Source organism: Thermochaetoides thermophila (genome assembly GCF_000221225.1).
Source record: "Thermochaetoides thermophila DSM 1495 unplaced genomic scaffold scf7180000011818, whole genome shotgun sequence".
NCBI lineage: Eukaryota > Fungi > Ascomycota > Sordariomycetes > Sordariales > Chaetomiaceae > Thermochaetoides > Thermochaetoides thermophila.
This window is the reverse complement of record NW_006383034.1, coordinates 2432472-2455660: the sequence shown is the minus strand read 5'-3', so window position 1 is coordinate 2455660 and position 23189 is coordinate 2432472. Positions and strand designations below refer to the sequence as shown.

General features: G+C 53.5%; 6 protein-coding genes across 6 annotated transcripts; 5 read left to right on the top strand and 1 right to left on the bottom strand.

Moving 5' to 3' along the window:
* Positions 1-794: 794 nt before the first annotated feature.
* On the top strand, positions 795-2562 carry CTHT_0046630 (uncharacterized protein; the record flags this gene model as incomplete). The annotated part of the gene is made up of 4 exons (XM_006694978.1): positions 795-968; positions 1182-1627; positions 1895-2207; positions 2263-2562. The coding sequence occupies 4 exons, from the start codon at positions 795-797 to the stop codon at positions 2560-2562; spliced, it is 1233 nt and encodes a 410-aa protein (XP_006695041.1).
* A 1340-nt stretch (positions 2563-3902) lies between these two features.
* CTHT_0046620 (uncharacterized protein) lies at positions 3903-6056 on the bottom strand (the record flags this gene model as incomplete). Its single annotated transcript, XM_006694977.1, has 3 exons — positions 3903-4788; positions 5449-5786; positions 5997-6056. The coding sequence occupies 3 exons, from the start codon at positions 6054-6056 to the stop codon at positions 3903-3905; spliced, it is 1284 nt and encodes a 427-aa protein (XP_006695040.1).
* Positions 6057-8411: 2355 nt separating this feature from the next.
* Positions 8412-9710, top strand: CTHT_0046610 (uncharacterized protein; the record flags this gene model as incomplete). The annotated part of the gene is made up of 1 exon (XM_006694976.1): positions 8412-9710. One exon carries the CDS (start codon positions 8412-8414, stop codon positions 9708-9710), a length of 1299 nt encoding a protein of 432 aa, XP_006695039.1.
* Positions 9711-11542: 1832 nt separating this feature from the next.
* Positions 11543-13855, top strand: CTHT_0046600 (uncharacterized protein; the record flags this gene model as incomplete). The annotated part of the gene is made up of 2 exons (XM_006694975.1): positions 11543-11939; positions 12102-13855. 2 exons carry the CDS (start codon positions 11543-11545, stop codon positions 13853-13855), a joined length of 2151 nt encoding a protein of 716 aa, XP_006695038.1.
* Positions 13856-15877: 2022 nt separating this feature from the next.
* On the top strand, positions 15878-18052 carry CTHT_0046590 (uncharacterized protein; the record flags this gene model as incomplete). The annotated part of the gene is made up of 4 exons (XM_006694974.1): positions 15878-16413; positions 16480-16981; positions 17051-17187; positions 17251-18052. 4 exons carry the CDS (start codon positions 15878-15880, stop codon positions 18050-18052), a joined length of 1977 nt encoding a protein of 658 aa, XP_006695037.1.
* A 2446-nt stretch (positions 18053-20498) lies between these two features.
* CTHT_0046580 (uncharacterized protein) lies at positions 20499-22601 on the top strand (the record flags this gene model as incomplete). The annotated part of the gene is made up of 7 exons (XM_006694973.1): positions 20499-20547; positions 20631-21033; positions 21135-21210; positions 21296-21534; positions 21714-21895; positions 21948-22438; positions 22491-22601. 7 exons carry the CDS (start codon positions 20499-20501, stop codon positions 22599-22601), a joined length of 1551 nt encoding a protein of 516 aa, XP_006695036.1.
* Between the last annotated feature and the right edge of the window lie 588 nt (positions 22602-23189).

Genomic DNA, 23189 nt, shown 5'->3' with positions numbered 1-23189 from the left:
GATTGATGCATCTCGGATTTGGTGCATGAGAGGGAAAAGAACATGGCAGCATCTGGCTTTAGCATGGGAAGGATATGGGACGGCGTTTGATACCCCTGCGTTGTAATTGGCATTCGTTTTGTTTACTTTCCTTTGTCATGGTCATTAGTCTTTGTGTGCGAAATGTGGCATTGGGTGGATACGGTTCATGAGGGTTAAGGGCTGTACATATATAGCACAAGAACTAGATGCATTTGCTAGGTTTGGGGAACCTTCCTATCTATGTTCAGGGTTCGGTTTTACGGACGGATATATCGGTAGTTAATGTGTATTGAAATGAACTTTCATTTACGTCCCTATGAAGTACCTCAAGTTCGTTGTATTAGCCGCGGGCCTGCAGCAAACACTAGCTTCGCAGCAACTATGGCTGCGTGACTGACAGTTAACGCCGTAAGCGGGTGTTACAACAAAGTAGACAGATAAGTAGACAGATACTCCCGAAATTACTCGTCGATATTCAATGGACAAATTCCAGGATTGAATCTATATGGACCGAACAAGCCAGCCTTGTAATGACCGTGCCCCTCAGTCCAATCGTTAAGCTCACCTCTAAACCGGTCCCTAAGTACTCAATAGGTCATTATTATATGTAATCAAATCAGAGACGGTGGGGAGCCTTCCCAAAGGCCTTCAAACAAGCGACAGTGGTCACCCTCTCGAAACCCGGGAGGGATCCCCGATCGTACAAGGGCTGGCGGCCGATCACTCTGCTGTCGACTTTCGGCAAAGGTGTGGAAAGGCTTCTGGCCCGAAGAATGACGGCAGCGGCGCTAAACTCAGGGCTTTCCCCTCCGGACGTCGCGGGGGCTGTCCCATCCAGGTCCGCGCTGGACCTCGTCCAGGCGCTCGTACACGACGCGGAGACCATGTCGAGGCAAGGCTATCATGGGCTCCTGGTCACCCTGAATGTGGACTCGGCCTACCCCTCGGTCTAACCGTTGATCCTGCGCGACGTCCTGACGGACCAAGGCTGGCCACGCTGACTGTGCGAAGCAGCAGCTGATTTTTGCCAGGACCGCCGCTTCTCCTTCCGATGGGCACAATCAACTTTTCAGTCGGACTCAGGCCTTCCGCAAGGGTCCCCATGGTCCCCAATCTTGTTCGTCCTGTACTCCCTACTAATCATAACCCCCTCACAACAGGGGTCCCCGTTTATGTACATGGACGACCATGCGCAACCGTCATGGAGTAAGCACCCGATTCAACTGGCCCACCATGCCTCCCTTAGGGTCAACCAGCTATGCGCCAAGGGCCGGGGACTCGGCCTCAGGATCGACCCAAACAAGACGGAAGTCCTTTACATTCCCCCCCGCGGGGCCCGGGCGAAGCGAAGTAGGATAGACCCCGCCAGGACCTCGACTCAGGTCGAGGGAGTGTCCCTCTCCCCGAGCAAGTCTATCAAGTGGCTAGGAGTCTCGCTAGACCCCAAGCTCAGCCTTGCAACCCACGCTGCTGACAGGGCATCGGCCACGGCCTCGGTGGTAGGCCTGGTCAAACGCCTATCCAACACGAGCCTTCGGGGGTTTCCCCCCCCCCCCCCATCGGCAGGCCCCAATATTTTCAACGCAGTCGTCACCCCCTCTCTCCTGTACGGCATGGTACAACTCGATACAGGCCCAACTAAGGCCGGGGTTAACGGTCGCCTAGTTCCATCCAGACTTACGACGGCTTGATCGTCTCTCACCAAGGTCGCGAACGCGGCGCTGGGAGCGATATTCCCGGTGTGGAGAGCGATACCGACGCCATGGCTCTGGTGGCTGGCTAATCTGTACCCCGAGTACCTGGTTGACAGGGAGCGGGCACGGTGGAGAAGCCGTGTCAAGATGTTACCGGCTAACCACCCTCTGCATATAAGGCTTGCCCGACCCCCTTACCGCGGCTGGTCCCGCTTGCATCAGGCAGCTTCTGGTCTCGAGGCTAGGCTCCAGTGGGAGCCCAAACGCCTAGGCGTTAGGGCGTGGCTTGCCCTCCCCCCCCCCCCCGGGAAGCTCCCAAGAGACGCCGAGTGCCTTCCCCCAGACATGCATGGATGGTGGCGGGCTAACAAGCCTGCCTCGGCCCTTTGGTACGGACACAAAGCCAAGCCTTTCCTCGAAAAATTCTCCCGGCAGTGTCTCTCCCGCTGGCTAGCGGAGGCTTCGGGCCATGGCGACTTCACGGGATACCATGTGCGATTCAACCACCCCCGGGGGGCGCTAAAGGAGTGCCCCTGCACCAGAATAGTGTCTAGAGATCACTTCCTTCACCTGCCCCCTCGCTACCTTTGCCAACCCGCTCGCCGGCAGGCTGGACCCGAGGGCGTTCTGGTTCTCTTTTCAACTATTCGTGTCCAGGGCCTCCCAGATCGAGCTCTGGGCCAGGCTTGGGATGCCGCCACGGGGCGCCCTTATCCCAACGCTCGACGACCCTCCACTTCCCCTCCGTACGCGACCACAGTCCCACGGGGGTATCGACCCCGACACCGATTCCTCGGATTCGGGGTCGGAGCTGGAAATCCACATGCCCGGGTTCGTACAAGTGTGAACCTCCCATTCAACCCAGGACACACAACCTCCTTTGGCTTACACCGGTTTTGCCTCAAGTGCAGGCTTTTCCTCCGGCGTTACTTGTATATAGGTTAGTTCAGTAGCTATTGCTCGCCGTCGTCGTGGGCACGACCTAGCACCCTCAGGGGTGGACCCGGTCGAAAGATTGAAGTATGTTTGCATCGGAGCTGCCCGAGCCCGGGAAAGTTGCATGCATCTAAAGATGACTGAACTCTCATGAATTATATCTAACTCCTGCCCTATTTGTGGAAAGAAATCCGACCTGGATGACTTGCTGCAGGATTTCTTAGCAAAGCATTTGGAAGATCTTTTATTGGCTGCGCTGTTCAGTGTGAAAAGTGGAATTCAAGGTGCGGAGGACAAGACACCGTCTCGGAATAATCAAAACTGGTCCAATACGACGCTATCAGGCTATCGCACATGTCGGGAGCATCTCATACAACTCTCTAGATACATAGCTTCAACACCGGGTTCAATAGCAGAGAGTACACACAATGTTACAAATATCTCGCGACATTGAACATTCTTCCACACCCTGGCTCGTCCAGCCTTCCTTTCTTTGGCCCTAAGCCAGTTACCGAAGACCAGCGTTGACTGTTCAGCGAGTGCGCCAGTTGCCACACATGGTGAAGGCTCATTCCAACAGCCCGAGTTGTATGCTCACAGCTAGCTCAAACATCATTCTGTTTCAAATGGTGGAATCGTCAGATAGAACCACAAACGCTGTGAAAGATGGCACATGCATAAATGAGCGATCGTCTACTAACTTGTGAATTTGTGGGGTATGATTAGAGGTTTGATTGGGTGAGTGTCAGATTATCCAAGCACCACGGCAAATGGATATGTGCCAGCCTTTAGATATATGAGTCATTGGCACGAAGGTTTCCACCTTGAAGTAATCTCTCTGAAATTCTGTGATGGAGTTTCTTCAATCCTGAGGGTCTAGTCCTTCACATAATGTGCCATTCTGATATAACTCCCATAATCCTCTGGTTAGCTCCGAAACAGGATTAGAACGTCGGGTTCTATCATGATGTAAGATACACTTCCGTTTCACTCACAACTTTTCCCTTGCTTTTCTTAAATTGATTTTGTCCGTTCATATATGGAAAGACTATCTCTAATTTTGATACAGAGTTCCAAAGGACGGGGATACTGATGTTTGACTGTGACATTAAGTAGGCATGCATGGCTGGGAAACCAACAATGCGCATTACCCCAACAAAACACAACCACAAACGTAACCGCAAGACCACGAACATGACGAAGCAAAGCACAGATACGCTACAGCATCTAACAGCATCACTCTAAGAACTCTCAAATCATACCCAACCTTCTATCCCGCCCACCGCCCCTCAAATTTGAACCCCCACCTCTTCCGCCCCCACTCTCCTCACGAGCCCTTCCTTCCTCTTCACTCTCCATCCCTCCATGTCCATACCCATCCACATTCGCCGCCACATCATCCCACCACATCCACCCGGCCCCCAGCCAAAGTGCAAACTGAGCTGCTGCCATCGCAGTCACAATGAAGGGCAGCAGCAGGAGGAGGGAAATTTTTAGGAACTGGAGGAGCAGGCAGAAGAAGATGTCGGCTGCCCTGTTGCCATGGAGTTGAGGAGAAGGAACGCGAATGGGGTCCCAGTAAGCGTGGTGATGCCATGGGAGGTCCTCGAACTCGTCGAAGTCGTCGAGGAGGACCTCATGGGGAGTCCAGGCTGAGGTATAAGTGGAACCGGTGCTGGTGCTCGACGCCGACATGGCGAGGACAGAAGGGGAGATGATTTCTCCCTCAATGCTGGCACTATCGTCACCAGCGTCGATGTCCTCCTCCACGTCATATCCCACCTTGGCAGTAGAATCAGAAACAAGCCCCTCTTCACTCCCATCTTCCTCCTCCCTGGAGTCTTCCATCCACCCCGCGAGCCTGTCTACAACAGGCTGAACAAACCCCTCCACAGCCGGGATTATCATCCCTATCTGCCGCAAGTCTTGCACGGCATTCATCCGGATGAGGGGCCATGGACGACGATAGGGGCGGGTGACAGCGATAGCAGCGGGCTCTTGGTTTGAGCCCCGCTCTTCGCTTTGGGCCTGAGGGAGGGAAGGAGAAGGCTCAGCCACCCGGTATGAGTGGCGGCCGGCAGGAAGAACAGCGCCCGCAGAAAAGTGATGTCGCCGCGGGCTTGGGCGACGAGCGGGACTGCGACGGCGGGCAGGAAGGCCATTGGTGGCGGAAGAAGTCATGTATTTCTTTTTTCAATTTGTTCTTGAAACATCAAGCTTTTATGCGGTTAGTTCTGAATAATAGATGGCTTCTGGGAGCCAAATTTAGCTGTGGTTTTCCGCTGGATTGCTTGTTTTTCTTTTTTTGAAGAGGGGGGGGAGGAAGGAGAAGATCAACTTTAGCGGAAAGATGTTGAGATTATAAGCCGGATTGTGCCTGGGCCTTCACACGTGCAAGCATCAAAATTCATCGATGCGCCTTGACCGGCCATCTTAATTTGCCAACATGTAAGGCCAGGCTTCGACGCTATGAACCGGCGTTCCGTGCGCCGACTTATTGTCACGATGGTTGTTGTTAGAGTTAAGGCGCCGGATGTCAACAGATCGGCGATGAGACGGAAAAGACAGATTCGACGCCCGTCCGCAAGGTACGCATTCATATAGCTTCGCCGTAAGTACTCTCTCATGATGCAGAATCAGCAAAGTTAAGCTCGGGCTTACACCTTCCCTCTTCTCTCCCATCTCTTCACTATTCTGTGAGCCACTCAATCTCTTCCAGGTTCTTAACGTCCCGCAGAGCCAGAAACACACCCCTCGCGGCCGATTCAAGCCGCCTCCTCCGCCGCTTCTCCCTTACTCCCTTATTTCCCATCTGCCCTCATCCTCCAGCAGCGATCGCACTGCAGGCGCGACGTGGGCAAACGCGCCGAGCGCAGCCATCCATCTGCCCAGAAATAGCGAGAACAGAGCCAGAGCCAGCGTTAGCCAGGCCAGGTCCCACATGCTGTAGAGGTTTGCGACCACGGAGGGGGCGAAGCTGGTGAGGTCGACGTTTTCGCCAGCTTTAGGGAGGGGAGGGTAGAGGTGCAAGATGGGTACTGCACCCTGGGGATTGATCCGGAACCAGTTCAACTTGGACGTAGGCCGGTCGTTCTCGTCGGCCGGGATGCGCCACGCGACGGGCTTTGTTGGCTTCTTCAGGGGCGGGAGAAGACGGCGTGGGTGCGGGTGTTGGCGGGATCACGATCAGCGTCGCAAGCGGAGCACATTATGTTAGCTTGTGTACGTTCTGAGGAACTGTTGCTGATTTATTTTCTTTTTCCCAAAAAGTTTAGGCGAGAGAATGGGCGAGATAGGAATGTCTATATATTCGCAATCAGGTGACTTCTGATCTGGAAGAATGACATGGTCGGTAATGGCAAGAGTGCGATGCCGGTCGGACTCCGGAGCTGTGGGGCTGATCATACGACTGAACAGTCGGAGTCGGGACCACACAGACGCGTGATGATTGGTTTGTGTCCATCTTGGCGTCCGGTCACCGAAGAACGGCTCGGAACGTGTGGGGCCGGTGCTAGACAGGCTCATTTTCCTTTTTTTCCAGCCTTGGTCAGAGCCATCTGTGCTTCCATGTTGCTGACCGCAGAGCATGGTCACATTCAGGCAAAACTCACCACGGACTTGAGGCTAACAGTGTAACTATTGCAGTCTCCTGATATGGGTTCGAAGGTAGTGGCCAGGGCTGTAGAATCTGAGGAACTAGGGTCCTCACGCAACAGAACGGATCGCTTACTGTGATCACCAGTTATTGGAATCCAACTGTTTGTATTTCTGACTGAGAAATCCTCATCGCGACTCTGATGAGTGGGCGATTATATATACATATTTGTACTTGAAGCCATCGGCGTTCCTTTGACCATTCTTGGCCCCTAATAATGGTTTTCCGTGGCTATCGCAGGTCATCGTGGTGCGAGAACTGCGACACCTGCCCTACACTTCCTGATTGGTCCACTTCCCTGGACCACTCGGGGCCCTCCTATTGGCCGCTTCTTTAGGCCCAGCGGCTTCCTCATTGGCTCCCACAGTGCCGCTGCAGGCAGCTGCTGACCTGTACTTCCAACCATAACAGCACCCCAGGACAGCGCCCAAACTTAAGATATAGGTTAAACACACATCCGTAGAAATTTTTAAAAACTCAAAAATGAGAGCAATTCAGCCCAGACTCCGATTACTAGCTTTGACATGGAGCACCAAGGCTCGAAAAAGGCAGTAGACCTCTGTCCAACGTGCTATTAATGCTCGCCAAGTCGTCAGAGGCAAATATCAGATCAAACAAGGGAACGGCGCTCGGGAATTACGGATGTCGCATCTACCACGCGAGTCCGTTTAGTGGATGCTGATAATTATTGCATCTATGGGGTATGGACTTGGGGTGAGAGTTAGCTCGTGCGATATATTCTGGCTGTCTGGTCGTTCTTGACTTGTTTCTGTCTTGAATAGGTAGACTATTGTGAACAGACTAGAAATTTTAGAGAGGAGATGAGGAGATGAAAATGAAAAAAAATAGAAGCTAGATAAATAGCGCAGAGAAAGAAAAGAATGGAAGAAGAGACCAAGAGTAGACGGAGAAGATGGAGAAAATAGAGAACAAGAGATCTAAGAAGATGAATGCCTTTCAACGGTTGCCAAGTGCCTTACTGGAATAACGTCTTATCTGTTGAGAAGACCAGTAACTGAGCTGCCAAAGCATTCCTCCATCCATCTTCGACTCTCTCAGAAACCGCCACTGAGCCACGCTCATTGAAACCAACCCTGCCCTCACCTCAACCTCGACGGCACTAAGAGCGAGACCTTCTCCTCAGAACTTTAAGAAAGGAAGAGGTTGGACCCTATACTTCCCGCAGAAAGCAAGTGGTCCAGCCCACATCTCGTACCGAAGACAGAGACCACGCTGGCCATCCAGGTAAGTCTTTTAACTGGTCGATCATGCTGTTGTGACGCCTGATATGTGCTCTCCTCCCCCTCCCAGCCAACTTGGGTTGTGGGAAGCAGTGTGTGACAGCGTCACCAACGGCTTAGGTGAGTGTTCTTGCTTCCCCTCAGACATATGCAGAGTCAAAACCATAGCCACGCTCTGTCCAGCCCAAACACGCGTGGAAATTCCCGTCTTGCTGGTGCTTCACCCACCGTGCTGCCCTCATGCAGTACGACACTTCCCTTCGCTCCTATTCCCCGGCAGGGTGAGACAAGCGCCAGCACAACGAGGATCCTAAAATCTTAGCGCGGCGGACTGCAGACGATGGGAGGAAGACTGGGAGATGGAGCTGTCGGTTGCCGCAACTTGTGAGGGACAGATACGGGCAAGTGTGTTTGTTTTTTGGGGGGAGTATGTGCTGGCCAAGCTGTAGAGGTTGGTGATGCGCTGAATTGTCAGGCTGCGTCCCTGGCTTGGCTAGCTGACCAGCTTCCTGTTTCGCACCCTCGCATCTTGCCTACTTAAAATTTCACGACAGTCTGCCACGCTATCCGCAAAGCTGACTGGGAAGGGGACAGATCCCAGACAAGAGGTCTCACTTCCTCCCGTGCCTGTCTCAACTCGCATCGTGCCGGGCCACCCTGCGAACCAAGGCAAGTTTCCGCTCCCGTCCGTCCATCCGTCCTCCCATCCGCGCGGTGGGGGGGGGTTGTGTGCGAGCGGGAGATATACTTGATCAGCCGGAACTGGAGCTGCAGCACTCTTTAGCTGCCATCCCCGGCCGACTACTCTGTTCATTCTGTGTTGATACTTGAAGAGAGTACTTGTCAAGGTTTGAAAGGAACACAATGACCTACCGCCCAACAGCTCTAACCCCTATCGTCACCTCGCCGTCAACCAACGACACCTTCTTCTCCAGCCTCACTGCAACAGCAGCCGCCCCTCAAGACCTCGAAACGCGAGCGCTGCTCACCTTCCCGACGACAGGCCTGCCATCGCCAAAACTCGTGCCAGCTTCTTGTTTTCCTCCATCTCGCGAACCATTGGAGCATCTCGCCCACGACCCTACCTCAGCCTTGACAAGGACAACAGCAACGACAATAGCAGCCTTTTCCCCCTCTGCGGCCCACATAACCCAACTTAATCGCTGGCTATGCTGCCGCTGCGCCGACTCCGGCTACGGCGACCCCGTCGGGATGGTGCACATCTCTCCCCTCCAACAGCAACAACAGCAACCAACTCGCACATCCTCTCATTGCCGATCAACACATGGCCCCCCTGTTCCTCCAACAAACCCCAACTCTCACCCTGTTATTACCGCACAAACAGTTTCCTCATACTCGATCTGCTGGCGTCCCCCCTGCCACCACCCAAAATGCCCCAACTGTGCCCTCTTCTCCGGGCCTTCTGCCTCATCAAGCGATCCCTCCACAGGACACGGCAAGCTACTCATCCGGACTGTCGGCGGCCTGCACTTCTCGCCGCGCTTCATTGACCCTGTGTATTGGGAATGCAACCAATGCGGAGAGTGGGTGAGCAACCAGTTTGATGGTAGTTGTGTCTTGGGGAGGACGAGGTGTTCTATTTGTGGGCGGGAGCCAACTCATGTGTTGGGGGTTTGGTGGAGGGGCCATCATCAACCGCAAGGGGGACGATGGGGCGGCGGGGGGATGTTGACGGGGCAGAGTGTGGTGAGGAATCGTTATGGACAGAGGCTGGGGACGGCGGATCAGAGGGTTGCTGTGGCGGATGGGCCATGGGATTGGCAGAGGAGGGGGTTAGGCGATGCGAGGTGCGCTGTTGTGGCTGGGTTGAGGGCTGTGATGAAGAAAGGAGTCATAGCGCGGCCCCAGGAGGGACTGTTGGACGATGAGGAGAGCTCAAGGATCCCTGTGTGGAAGCAGGGCGAGCCGGCACCAAATTATCGGTATAGGAGACCGCCGCCAGTGAATGAGGATGAGGTGAAGGAGAACCAGGAGTATGAGTATTCGTACTTAGAGGGAATGCCGATTGAGCCCAGGGATAAGGGAAAGGAGGTTGAGAAAATCTATGAGTTGGGACCAGGGCCAGCTTCAGCGGCTTATCCAAGGCCTAGGAGTGCGACTTCGCCAATGGGGCATTTTACTGGATGGGGTGAGCACCGATGAGTTGAGGCTAGGGTTTGGCAGTCAAGGTCCCCAATTATGAATTAAAGGGATGTTCAATCTAGGCAAAGGTGAATCGCTCAAGGCGTTGGTTCACTGAAGCGTGCTACCTTTCAGGGATGGCAATTCTGCTCATACCTGGCAGGGCATTGTCATTTCATTGCCCGAAGTCTGTGAGATACCAACTATCAGCCAACTGTTACAGGAAAAAAAAATGGAAGGACAAACTGGATCAGAAGCATTTTGGCCTTTTGGAACTATGGAAAAGTGGACCATGGCTGTGATATTGGATCATCACAAAGATAGGTATCTGCTAAATGACCAGCATCGGCCTTGTCAGCAGTATGTAAGTGATGTCAACAAAGATATCAAGCTCAGCCCCTGTCAACATCGGATCGGCCCGGTGCTACCCCTGGAGATCTGGATGCGCCTCCCCGCATGCGAACGGTGACTGGGACTGATCGGTGAAGCCGAGATCAGCGTTGGAACTTGGCAGGGAATTTGGTGGTGGGGCAGGCAGTAATCCTAATTGGACGTCTCAGGTATGGTGTGGCTCTGGATACATGCTGTGATCTGATCTGGCCCTTGGCCTAGAAAGATATCAAGAGTATACAAACATCTGAAATAATGCTAGGCATCGATGTTTTACATATACGAACTTGTGTTGCTATCTCCTTGTGCACTTGTCATTCAAACTTTAGGTCACTGGTTTGTAACGTTCAGCTTTGGCAGTTGTCATCAAATTGCCTGTCCGCTTGTAGCACAACATCCTATTCATCTGCACATTCTGTTATTGAGCAAGTTGGAAGACATAAGTGAGAAATATTCCGTTGTGATGTCCTCGTCGAGTTGAACAACGACAGCCAAACCCGGAAGTTGACCAACCAGCACCTGCACCAAGCTTCTAGCAAGTCCATAAAAATTAGGCAGAAGTGAAACCAGCCAGTGGGAAAACGGCAAGACGCTAAAAAGACATTTCATCTAGCACCATGGCCACACTTGTGAATGACTTACACGCATACGCATCAAGAAGATCCAGTGTGAAGACCCAGCAAAAGATGAAGGACTGGACTAACCTTGAGATGAGCTTTGATTTCTATCACAGAGCCGGAGCCTTCTGTCCTCAAAGGCTAGCCCCATCTGTCACCCCGCCAAGCGTGCACGAGCCACATATTCTTCCCCACCACCGGGCTGCAGCCCAATCAGAGCCATCAGGTCAGTTTTTTTTCTTTTCTCCTGCGGGGGGTTCAAAATTTTGGCATCATCGCCCGTCCTCACCCTGGCTGCGAGCCTGCGATCCGGCCTTTCTCTGCTCCAGGTTCCAGCTTGCGCTCTGCTGCTTGCTGCCCGCACGGCGCCAGTCGCTTTGAACGTGAGCTGGCAGAACATTGTGTCTGTTGGTATGTCAACCTTCGACTTAACTTATTCCGCCTACAAGACCAGACTACCTATATTTCCTGGCCTATACTCACTCTCACACGCTCATACCAGCGCCAGGCTGCGCGTCGCACAGGTTACAAGTCTTGGAAGCTGCCGCTGAGCGATCGGGCTTTTTGCGGTCCCACCTTGGTGTCAACACGGGCACTCCGACCGACTCTTCTTCACTCTTCTCTTTCGTCACTACCATCTATTCGCACTCGCCTTCTCGCTCACCGGCATCATTGCCCTGACTTTCCTTCAATCTCTTACCATACCCAGTCTCATCGTTCTTGGAACTTAGCCCCACGATCCCAACCCCGCCTCTCCTTAAGCATCGCCATACCTTACCGACCGACCGACCAGCACCATACCCATTCTATACCATATCCCGACTTTGTTCTCATTTCTCGACCATCATGACGCCCTCCAACGGTGTCAATAGTGTCAACGGTGTGAATGGCGTCAACAGTTTGAATGGTGTCGCCAACAAGACCAAGCCGACCACCCGTCGCGTCCCCGCCAAGGTGGTGGTGCCTGCACTGCCCCTTAACTACCCCCAGCGCCCGCTCAAGACTACGACCACAGTCACAAAGGCTACTGAGGTCACGTCTCCGACTTCGAATCCCCAGTCTATCGCTCCCCAGCCGACTGCTGAGAAGCTGGCTCAAGATGTGATCGGCAAGCCAGCATCATCCGACCTGGCCCTAGGGCCCTCCAAGAAGCTGAATCCCACAGCTCCCGCCATCTCCTTCAAACAAGACCCCGCGAGCGAGCCATCTACGGCCTCTGTTGTCGCTGATGAGCGAGAGAAGGGTATGTCGAGACACAGGCTGCAAACCAGGAGTTCCCCCTTGTTTGCTGTCCCAACTCTCCCCACTCGTTTCCAGTCATCCAACACTCCCCCCACTTGTCATGGCCATGGCCCGAGCAACTTTCCCGACAGTTGTTGTCCACTAACAATGCCTTATATTCCAGATACCCCCCCGGTCTCTTCAGCTCTCCCGAAGCGCATCAATTCTCCGGCTCGTCAGCGTCCCCCAGGCCCCGCTAACCCCGCACCTGAAGCCCAGACGGCGCCTGGCGGTGTCATTCCCGAAGCTTCCCATCCCGCCCCACACCCCGCCGCACTCATGAACCGTCCAGCCTTCCATCAGCCCCACCCCAGCAACGGCAGCTTGGTCTTTGGCGGCATTCATGACTCCAATGCCTCGTCGCCGGCTCCTCGCTCTGGCAGCTTCCCCCCGCCGGGCCTGCTGCCGTATCCCCCGGTTACCGGTGTAGACGGTTATGGCCGTCCCTTGGTCGACGGCTACCCGCCGAATCTTGCTGCCAGCCACCACGGTCCCCCAACACCCCACAGCTTTCAGGGCTCTCAGTCGTCGGTCCAGGCTGATGAGCATGCTGTCTTCAACCACTACCCCGCTGTCAACGGCCACAATGGGTACCCCGTCGATCCTACTGCGCAGGCTCCTATTCCCGTTCTCGGTCTCCACCCCCCCATGAACGGCGTCAGCTCTGTTGCTGCTTACCAGTCCGTCCGCATCCAGGACGAAGCTCTCTTCTTCCTGCGTAATGGCTTCCCCGACGATACTTGGAATGACTGCGTGATCAAGGTTCGCTTTGCCGACAGCCCCGAGTTCCGCGTCCTCGCAACTGGTCACCGCTTCATCTTCTCGCGCAGCCCTACTCTTGCTACGGTCATGAAGGCTCAGCGGACGATGCCCGGCAGTGAGATCTTCCTCGAGGCTCACGATAAGTACATTCGGCCAGATGTCATGTGGTATGCGCTTCGTACGCTCTACGGCTGGCCCATTGCCGAAGGCCCCCTCCCCAGTGAGCTACAGCCGCGGGATGTTCGTGACGACTTTGACACGGCTCTGAGCTATTTGGCTACCGGTCGCTTCTTGCGTCTTCCCTGGGTTCACGCAGTCGGTTCCGCGCGTGCCAGCTACCTCCTCTGTTGGGACACCATCGAGCAGGCCGTCAAGTTTGTATCGCAGGCCGTTGCCCTGTCTCCTCGTGATGACGGGTTTGGTGTGTCGGAGCTTCTGTCACACGTTTTAGACTTCCTGGTTCACCATTTCCCGACCAACCTGGTTCTCGATACCAACGCCGGCGATCTTGGTTTCTCGCGTCTCCCGCCGGTCCCAAGTCAAAAGTCTGCCACCCCGCCAATTGTTAACGGCACGTCGCACAGCCGCCAGCCCTCGGTCGCCCATATCCCCAAAAACCCACGGCTGTCAGCCAACCACCGTCTATCCCAGATCAAGTTCGGCGACATCTCGCCGCTCAACGGTGCTAACAACAACCCCAACGGCAAGGCTGCTCCGTCCGAATCGGTCCAGTCCCCGCGTGCCCCGTCACCGAACGACACACTCTTCTCGCGCATCCTGCTCAACCTGCCGTTCGAGCTCCTCAAGCAGGTGCTGGAGCACCCTAACCTAGGCAAGCTCAACGGCGAGCTGTCGCCTGTAGCCAGGCAGAGCATCATCTCGGACATTATTGCGGAGCGCGAGGCGCGGCGGATGCGCACGCTCGAGAAGGTGGATCACCCGCAGCTCCGGACGTTCCAGGACCGGTTGGATAATGCGGGTGCACCGCTGGTGGTCAGCTGCATCGAGGACTTCTGGGTCAACAGCATGGGCTTCAAGGAGGAGGTATTCTCTGGCGACCTGCCGTATTTGGTTCACACTTGGACGCAGGGGAGTGCGTCAAGTGTTGGGCCGTAAGGGTTGCTGAGGATTTTCTCCTTCTTTGCCTGTCTTTTTCTCTTACGACAATAATGACTGGTGACTTGGGCGGCGGTTTGTTTGATGGGATTTACTTGGTTGTTTATTGTTTTTTATTCTCTTTTTGCATGTCCACTCCCGCGCACATACCTCCTCCCTAACACATACGCACCCTGTATTTTCCCTTTCTCCCTATTGTTGTTCGATACACCTTTTATTCTGGTCTTTTTTATTGTTTGTTACTGCATTGCGTGGAGTCGACGGGTTACACAAAATGGCTGCCTCTCTCTTTGTTGAGCAGGCTAGACGAGACAACGTGGGACTGGCTTGGTATTACTGGATTTTTTTTTTCATCTTTTTAACTTGATTTGAGTCTCTGCATCTCATAGGGATGGAGATGACGATGTCAACAAGGGCATGGGATTGGCGTGTTTGGGGAAACCATGGTGCCCCTGCTTTCTTGTTGGTAGCGGATTGGGTTGATGATTGGCTGCGTTTCTGCTTACCAAGCTTGGCAGGCAGTTCGAATTGGGTTCGATGCTTTGGACGGACCTGTGGGCATTTTCTTTTTTACCTGCCTACCTCCTCACCTACCTCTACGTTGTCATGATGGGTGAGGAATATTACTTAACTCACCTAACTACATCACTCTCTCCCTCTCTCTCTTGTCTCTTATATGGGAGCAGTTAGTTAGTCACCCACATTGGGTTGGGTTGGGTCCATCCAGTTGGGCATGAATGATGGGTCGGCTTGCCTAGCAGGGCACTGGGCGTTTTTTTAAAAGGATTTGCCATGATCGGTCCATGGTTAATGATGATAGACTTTTATCATCAGAGGTTACACCAAAAACACCAAAACGAAAATACCTAAAAAAAATAGGCAGGAAAAGAAAAGAACGGAGTAAACAAAAAAGACAGGGCTATGAGTTATGTATGCCTTCCATCAGGTATTGAATTCGAATCGGGAACGATATGCGTTGCGTCTGAACTCTGGTCGGGTCTGTCTTATGGATGGGACTCGATAGCATGAATGGAATGAGTGGTTGGGTAGTGCATGAAATTGGCACTCCTGGAACTTCAAGTGAGTGCCGTCTTTTTTTTTTTTGGTCCAGCACCACAATCACAGACAGGTCATAGGTCGTAGTGTAGGGTAGTAGTGTAATGTAAAAGAGGAACTTTCTGCGCTGGAGTCTTTGATGCGCTTGCCTTGGGCCTTCATTTGAGGCAGGGAGCGATCTTGACAGGAAGTGGAAGTCAAGCCCGAGCGAGGTGTGCTGCGGTGGGGCTATTGATGCCCTCCAACCAACATGATGTGGTGCAGTGTTGTCGAAATGGTGGGTGAACGTGATTGTGGGGTGTGGGGAGGATGGCATGCTCTTGGCGGATAGTTCTTGGCGCCAAGGTCGCTGGGTAGCCAGGTTTGTCGAGTCAGAGAGCGGCCTGCCTACCGTGAGCCGAGGCCGAGGCTTTTGCACGTGGAAATAGCTCCTGGCTGGCTGTCCTGTCCTGCAAGAGCGCCGGGGTCTTAGATGTGCTTTTGGCGTTTCGCGCCCAGGGACACGGCTTTTGGCGCTGCGGTGCGCTGCTGAGTTGTTGTTGCCGTCATCCGTTATTTCAGGTCAGCAATCAGCTCAGCTCCCCTCCTTCCATTTTCCATTTGCCCAAACCAAAAAACCCAGAAAGCCAAAAAAAAAATAAAAAATAATCAGGGTGATAACGAAGTCGCTGCCCGATACCTGACATGCTTTTGTCGCGCGTCATTCCCGATTTTTAAAAGAGCCACGAAAGACGCGACCTGCAACACTCTTCCATCCCGCCTGTCTGTCTTGCCGAACGGCACATCCGCATCCGACCCGAGCTGCAGCCCAAGCATATCATCGCCCAAAACACGACTACAAAGGCTGCCTTCGAGGAAGAGGAAGAGAATAACCATCTACAACGATAACATAACCATCCTGCCCATTGGCTTGTCTCTTGCAGATCATCATCAACACCGACCCGGGAGTCAAACAAACAAACAAACATGGCAAATCCTGGGCCTGGGCCCGGCCCCGGGGCCATCGTCATGTCCCCAAGTGCCAGCGCTAGTGCTATCGGCGACCCTAGTTCTACCAGGAAGCAACACCAGCAGCTCTCGCCCTCGAAGGCACCGATCCCTTCCATGACGCCAGTGCCCATTCCCAATGAGACCATCCTTCGCAACACCATCCGCTACACCATGTCGGTGCGCGAGTACGAGGCCCTGCACAGGTACGTCCTATCGCGGTCGAAAGGGCTGCAGAAACGGGTGCCCACTCCAGACGAAGTTAAGGATCTCGTGGAGGGGCCGCCACGCCAGAGGGCACGGGAGCAGCATAAGCTTGCGATGAAGCTCAAGGAGGCTAAGGGGGAGAAGATGGATAAGGTGAGGGAGGAGAAATTGTTGAGGAGGATGGAGCAGGCTTTGATTGGGAACGAGGAGTACAGTGCGGCGGCAGTCAGGCATTCGATACGGGTGTTCATTGTCACGGGGGTGTTGATGAGGATTTGGGGGGTTGTAAAGGGGAGGCTGAGGAAGGAGTAAGTTTTTCCCTGCTTACTGGAGTCTAATTTTTAGAGAGAGAGAGGACACTAACGCTACCGAAGACGCCCGTCCAAAGCCCAAGCAAAACAACCCTTCCACAAATCCCCCGCCCTGCGCCTCTCCCTCTCCCTCAGTACAATCCTCCTCCTCTACCGCATCCTCTACCGATTTCTGGCCCGCCTGCGCGCCCATCTCCTCGACCCATCCTCCGGCTCAACCTTCCGCTTGCGCAACCCAACCACCGCCCAAGTCCTGACTTCGCCCTACGCCCCCGCCGTCGGCGCCTCCCTCGCCGGGTTGGCACTGGGCATCTATCCGAGCAAGAAGGCCGGCGGAGGCACGATCCGGAGCATGATCAGCACCTATGTGTTGTTTAGGGCGCTAGAGTTTGGGTGGAATTGTGCTGAGCAGCTTGGGCTTGTTTGGGGCTGGGAGAGGAGGGGCGAGGGAGAGCCGTGGAGGATGAGGGAACGGCCGGCGTGGTTTGGGAGCTGGTTAATGGCGCCTTTTGCGTGTGGGCAGTTGTTTTGGACGTTGGTGTTTGAAAGGGAGATCTTCCCTGAGGTAGGTCATAGTAGCACCCTTTTTGATTCCACCCATCCTTGGAGAGAAATGAAAGCTGACAGCTTTCAGCCCGTTGCCAAGCTGCTCTTGAGCGGCTCGTCTGCCTATCTGACCCCCAGACCGAAAGACTACCCTGCAAAGCTGAAGTGGCCTTCTGCCCGCGAGATCGTCGATAGTCTGGCCGAGATGGCCCGTCTGCGTTGGCCGTATGTCTCACTGCCCCTTTATCTGATTTTTATTTTATGGGACCTGAACTAACCCTTGCTTAGAAAGTTCAGCTCCCCCGTCCTCTTCCCCTCCAAGGAGGACATCCTCCCCCCCTCGCTCGCCGCCATCGCCCCCCTCACGGCCCAAGCTCACCCCGTCATCACTTCCCTCTCCTGCGCAACCCTCCATCCCTCTGTCGCCTCGTGTCCCCGTGCCTTTGTCACCAACTGGTCCCAGTCCTTCCCTCAGCTCACTCGTGCCCTGTTCATCATCTACTCCGCCCTGCTCATCCCCCGCAACAGGGGCGCCTGGCGCAAGCTGGTACGCAACCCGGCGCTTAAGTCTGTGTTTAAGGCGTTGCTATCGGCTATGAGGACGGCCGGCGCCCTGGCAGGCGGGATGAGCACCGCGTGGTCGTCGCTGTGTTTCTTTAACACATACTTCCCGCGCACGTTCTTGCCGACGCAGCGATTTTTCTTGTCTGGCTTCTTGGCAGGTCTCTGGGCGGTGCTGGAAGCGGGCAGGGCTAAGTCCCGTGCTGTGTTTTTGGCTGCGTTCAAGATGGCTGTCGAGTCACTCTGGAAGGTTGGTGTCAAGCGCCGGTGGTGGAGGGCTATGAGGGGAGGGGACGTGTTGCTATTTGTGGTGGGGTTGCTTGTGACGGGAGTGGTGTATGAGACGGATGCGACGGCCGTAAAAGAGGGAGTTTGGAGGAAGGGGATTAGTTGGGTTAGGGGGGAGGGTTGGCGTGATTGGGGGATGGAGGAGGAAGGGGAGAGTGAAGAGGAGGAGGAACCTGTGAGGGAGGAGTATTTTAGGGTCAGGCAGGAAGATTTGGACTTGCCTGATCGGGGGTATGCCTGATCAAGTTTCCCAAAGGGTGGTTGGTGTACTGCATTTGATTTGGGGGTATATGGGGGGGGGTTCAGTATGGGTTATGGGCTGGAATGGGGGGATAGGGTATACATTAGGTGTTTCGAGGTGTTATGGTACAGGGTTTATATTTATTTATGTTTGTTTGCTTATATGTAGTGTTTTAAGTGTGAAGAGGAGGAGGATCATTTGGCTTAAAGTTGACTTAGCTAGTAATGCTAGTTTCCATACTTTGAATTTGTTTTTGTTATCAGTCTAGCGGTTGACTCCTGATTAATGGCAATGTCACACAGGGACATGAGAATGTCTATGAAGAAAAACAAGTCGGTATGTCTTTGGATAAAGGTCCTCCCAGCCCATGGTATATGCATGCCTACCTAGATGAAGAAGACTCGAACCATCTCCCAAGGCTGCTACATACCTGCCCAACTGCCAACTGCCTTGGGCCGCATATGGTTAGTAGACCAAATGCCCCTTCACATATATCAAACAGTAGGCACGTTCTTCTGATATCTTGTCAGCACAAGACTATGGATATGATCCGGCTTGAGTCAGCGAACGGAACCGTTGAGAGGGCAACAATGCCCCCATCAGCCGAATGCTTATTAAGAGACGTTACACAGTTTATGAGCCTCCTGCCTCTGTCTTGTCTGTTTATAACTCTTTTACAACCTTGTCAGCACTTGCTAGTTAATGTTATCACAAGCAGGAAAAAGGAAACAAGGTGCCATAGCTCATCTTGTCATCATCATCATCATCATCATCATCATCATCATCCGTCTGTGAGTGTCTTTGGGTGTGGGAAATCATATTGAAAAGATGATTCGCCCCGGAGGGGGGCGGGGGGAGGGGGGCAGTTGACATGAGAACTTTTGTCTGTCTGTCTCACTGTCAAGACGCGGTGACCGAGGGATGGTTGGACAATGGCCATGACAGCAAGATCTAGCGAGTGAGGTGAATTGAATCGCTGGGCTGAACTGGTTGGGCTGGCGGGAGGTGAGACCGCATCGTGCAGTAAATCGCCGAAGAGAGGATGTTGTGGTCAGGAGGTGAGCTGGAACGGGGGAATGTGAGCCAGGAGTGGCTGATGTCCGAAGTTATAGTGATATATCTGAGCTGATGATCTCTGACCCTGATGAGGCTCATGATGCCATAGGTACAAGCTAATGTATTGTGTTGGGTAGGACACATGCCTCGAGCACATGACCTGAGCACAATAGATAGGAGCCATCGTCGCCCTTCGACTCCGAGTCTCCGGCAATCCACTTATGACGGCTCCATGTATCCCATCTTATCCAAGCAATCTCTATCTCCTGGTGCTTAGACACCTTCAGAAGTTTCCCTTTCCTCCCGGAATGCTTCGTTACACAAAAAAGCTCCATCCCCTCCTTCGGCAACTCGATAACACCCTAATCATCCAGCCCTGTGCTGTCGGATTCCGAGAATGTCTTGTGCGAGGGGAACTGATTGGTGGGTTTGTTCATGGCACGCGGTGTGGGCAATAACATGGCATGCTTTTTTTTCGTTTCCGCCCCAGTCTGGAGTTTAGTATGCAAGTAGAGTAAAGTCATATCCGGGAGCGTCCCTCTCGAGGATGGGAGGATGTCAAACACTGTTACCGCTGTGGGAGCGGGATGGAATGGATTCCGGGTGACGCGCATGGCTAACTCGGTAGTGCTAAGTAAGGATTTGGGGATTGCTACTGCTAGCTCATATTTTCTGATAGAAGACTTCCCTTCAACGTTGCATCAGCACAGGAAAGGAAGAGATCAAAGTGACATCCAATCAGAGGTAAACATCTCCGTCCTCTCTGACAGCGACTCATCATACCCGACTCTAACCTCACCCATTCGGTCTCTCCTACTCCTTCGTGCTAGATTCTATGCTGTGCTTCGTACACATCCGACTCAAATGACTTCATATCGAGTATCAACCTGTAGGGATATTTTATTTTATTGACTCCACACACAAAAGCCCCCAAGTCACCCTCACCGCCTTCCCACTTTCTTATTCTTCAGCCTGACCCAGGCCCCAAACCCGACCCGGTAGTGTGACCCCGTCGTGTGTCGTGCAACCACCATCATTATAAGCGGCGCCATGTCGGGGAAACAAGGTCGCGGGTCAAACAGCCTAGTAATGTGTAGAGCAATTGGTGACTTGTCGTTTGCTTGGCAGGTCAGGAAGGCCGAAGGTGAATCATGGAGCTGTAGAAGAATGGGGCCGCATAGGGGCTTGGGGTGATATCTGGATCTTATACATACATAAGATAGATCTTCCCCGGCTGTCGGGTTGAGGAAGGGGAGATGTTGGATGCCGAAGATCCTTGGTGGACGTTCATAGCCCAAGTTATATCTTCACCACAGGACAGCGGATATTCAAAAAAAAAGAAAAATTGAACCTGCCTGACGCTTTTTTTCTCCAAAATAAGCACATAATCATGTATCAAGCAAGCAATGTCTACTTCATCTGCTCTTTTGCGGCCATCGGTCAGTACTTTCCCCCCTTCAACCCCTGCCCAACCTCCCTTCCCCTTCCCCATTTCATACTCACCCCCCCTTTGTGTCTCCAGGCGGCGGCCTGTTCGGCTTCGACATCTCCTCCATGTCCGGTGTCCTCGGCACTCAAGCCTACAAGCGCTACTTCAACAACCCAGTCTCTTACGCCCAAGGCGGGATTACAGCCTCCATGCCAGCCGGCAGCCTTTTGGGATCATTAGTGTCTTCCTTGCTCGCTGACCGGTACTCGCGGAAAGTGGCACTACAAATTTCCTGCGTACTGTGGATCATGGGGTCGATATTGATGGCTGCGGCGCAGAATATCGGCATGTTGTGCTTTGGGCGGGTGGTGTGTGGGTTGTGTGTTGGGATTGCGTCGTCAGTGGTGCCGATTTATCAGAGTGAGATCGCACCGAGGGAAATTAGGGGGAGGGTGGTTAGTTTGCAGCAGTGGGCTATTACGTGGGGAATTTTGATGTAAGTTGTTCGGTCAGGAGCTGGAGCTAAAGAGGAAGGATTCGGGGCCAAATGCCGAGTACTAGGCCCAAGATCGAGGACAACATGCTGACTGATCATAGTCAGTATTTCATCCAGTTTGGGGCGGCAGAGGGCATTGGCGGAGGGTCGAAGGATCCGAATCAGCCAACGGCGGCGGTAGGTCAAGTTGTGTCTTTTCTTCCATCTTCTGATCGGCCCAAAACGTTATGTCAGGGACCATTCGGGCTAACAGGACTTCCAGTTTCGCATCCCCTGGGGCGTCCAAGCAATCCCAGCTTTCGTCCTCTTCGTCGGCTTGTTCTTCTTCCCCTACAGCCCACGCTGGCTGGCATCCAAGGACCGCTGGGACGAAGCCCTCAAGGTGCTCGCCAGTCTCCATGGAAAAGGCGACGTGAACCACCCGAAAGTGCTGGCCCAATACCAGGAGATCGAAGAAGCCTTGCGGTTTGAGCGCGAGCAGGCTGTTTCTTCGTTCAAAGTGTTAGTTTCAAGGAGAATGCTAAAGCGTGTTGCTCTCGGGATGAGCATCCAGATGTGGGTTCGACATTTCCCGGCTATTTTGGAAACTGACTGACTTCATCAGGTGGTCCCAACTTAGCGGCATGAACATCATGATGTAGGCTCCCCTCCGGTATTTAGGGGCACACTAACCATTACAGGTACTACATCGTCTATATCATGGAAGGCGCCCAAATGGCCTCCCCCCTTGCCACAGCCTCCATCCAATACGTGATTAACGTCGTTCTAACCCTTCCCGCCATCCTCTTCCTCGACAAATGGGGCCGCCGCCCATCTCTCCTCCTCGGCTCCTTCGGCATGATGACCTGGCTCTTCATCTCCGGTACCCGCTCTCCAAGTATTACATACAACCTAACGTACTAACGAACGCCCAGGCGCCCTCCAGCAATACTACGGCCAACCCAACACTGCCCAAACCCGCACTCCCCAAAACGCAGACATCACTTGGCTGATCCTCAACAATCGACCTGTTTCCTCAGCCATCGTCGCCTGCTCCTATCTCTTCGTCGCCACCTTCGCCACAACTTGGGGTCCCGTCTCGTGGACCTACCCAGCCGAGATCTACCCATCCAAGATTCGTGCGAAAGCAGTATCATTGGCGACGGCGGCAAACTGGTTTTGGAACATGGTTCTCGCTTTCGCAGTGCCGCCGTTACTGTGGAACATTTCGTATAGAATGTACTATATCTTTGGAGCATTTAACGCAGCGGCGCTCATTCACATGTTTTTGATGGCGCCGGAGACGAAGGGGTATACGTTGGAGGAGATGGATGAGGTGTTTGAGTCGGGACGGCCGGCATGGAAGAGAGTCAAAGGGAGTCGGTTGGAGGAGTTGGAGAGGCAGATTGAGGCGGGGAATCTCAAGGTATGTCGCTGGTATTATTTACAAGAGAGCTGTGTGCTAATTCATAATCCAGGTTTCAGTTCCCGTTGAATCGTCGTCTTCGGATCCTCTGCCAGGAGAACCAGGAATTGAGAAGACGGCTACTCGCACAAACGCTATGGAAACGAACCCAAGAGCATCATAAGAGTCAGAGCACCTTATGGAAGGCAGACTTTAGGAGGTAAAACATGTTTATGGATCAGATTGGGAACAAAAGTGTTAGAATGCTTTATAAATCTTCATCGCTCTAAGTTCAACGTCAACAGATCTTCTCAAGCCATCCCTGACGTCATAGCTAGCTCGGGGTGGACCAAAGCAAAAAAAAAACAAAAAAACATACAACACCGGGGATTCCCCAGTCGTCTCCGACCTGAGTACTAACCCGGCCCTCAGTGGCTTGTCTATGGGAGAGCGGACGGGATCCCGAATTTTCCACTGGGTATGGTCGTATGTGGTTGAGCTATCCGAACTCTCGGTATGTAAGGCATTGATTGACATAGTCAACAAACCGGCTCGGGGGTCAGCATCAAAGTCTTTTGAGCCCCTGAGTCCACCCCTTGCAACTGAAGGGGTCTGCCCTCTACTGAAAGCAACTGGGGCTTTACTAGTTGAGACTGATCACCTTTTAGCTTCGGCTATTACACTTCGTGTCCAGATCATCAGCATCGCCAACCCCTCCTCGAGTGTCAACTTCTTCTCGGAGCTGCAGCCGCCGTTGCATGCAACTCACTGC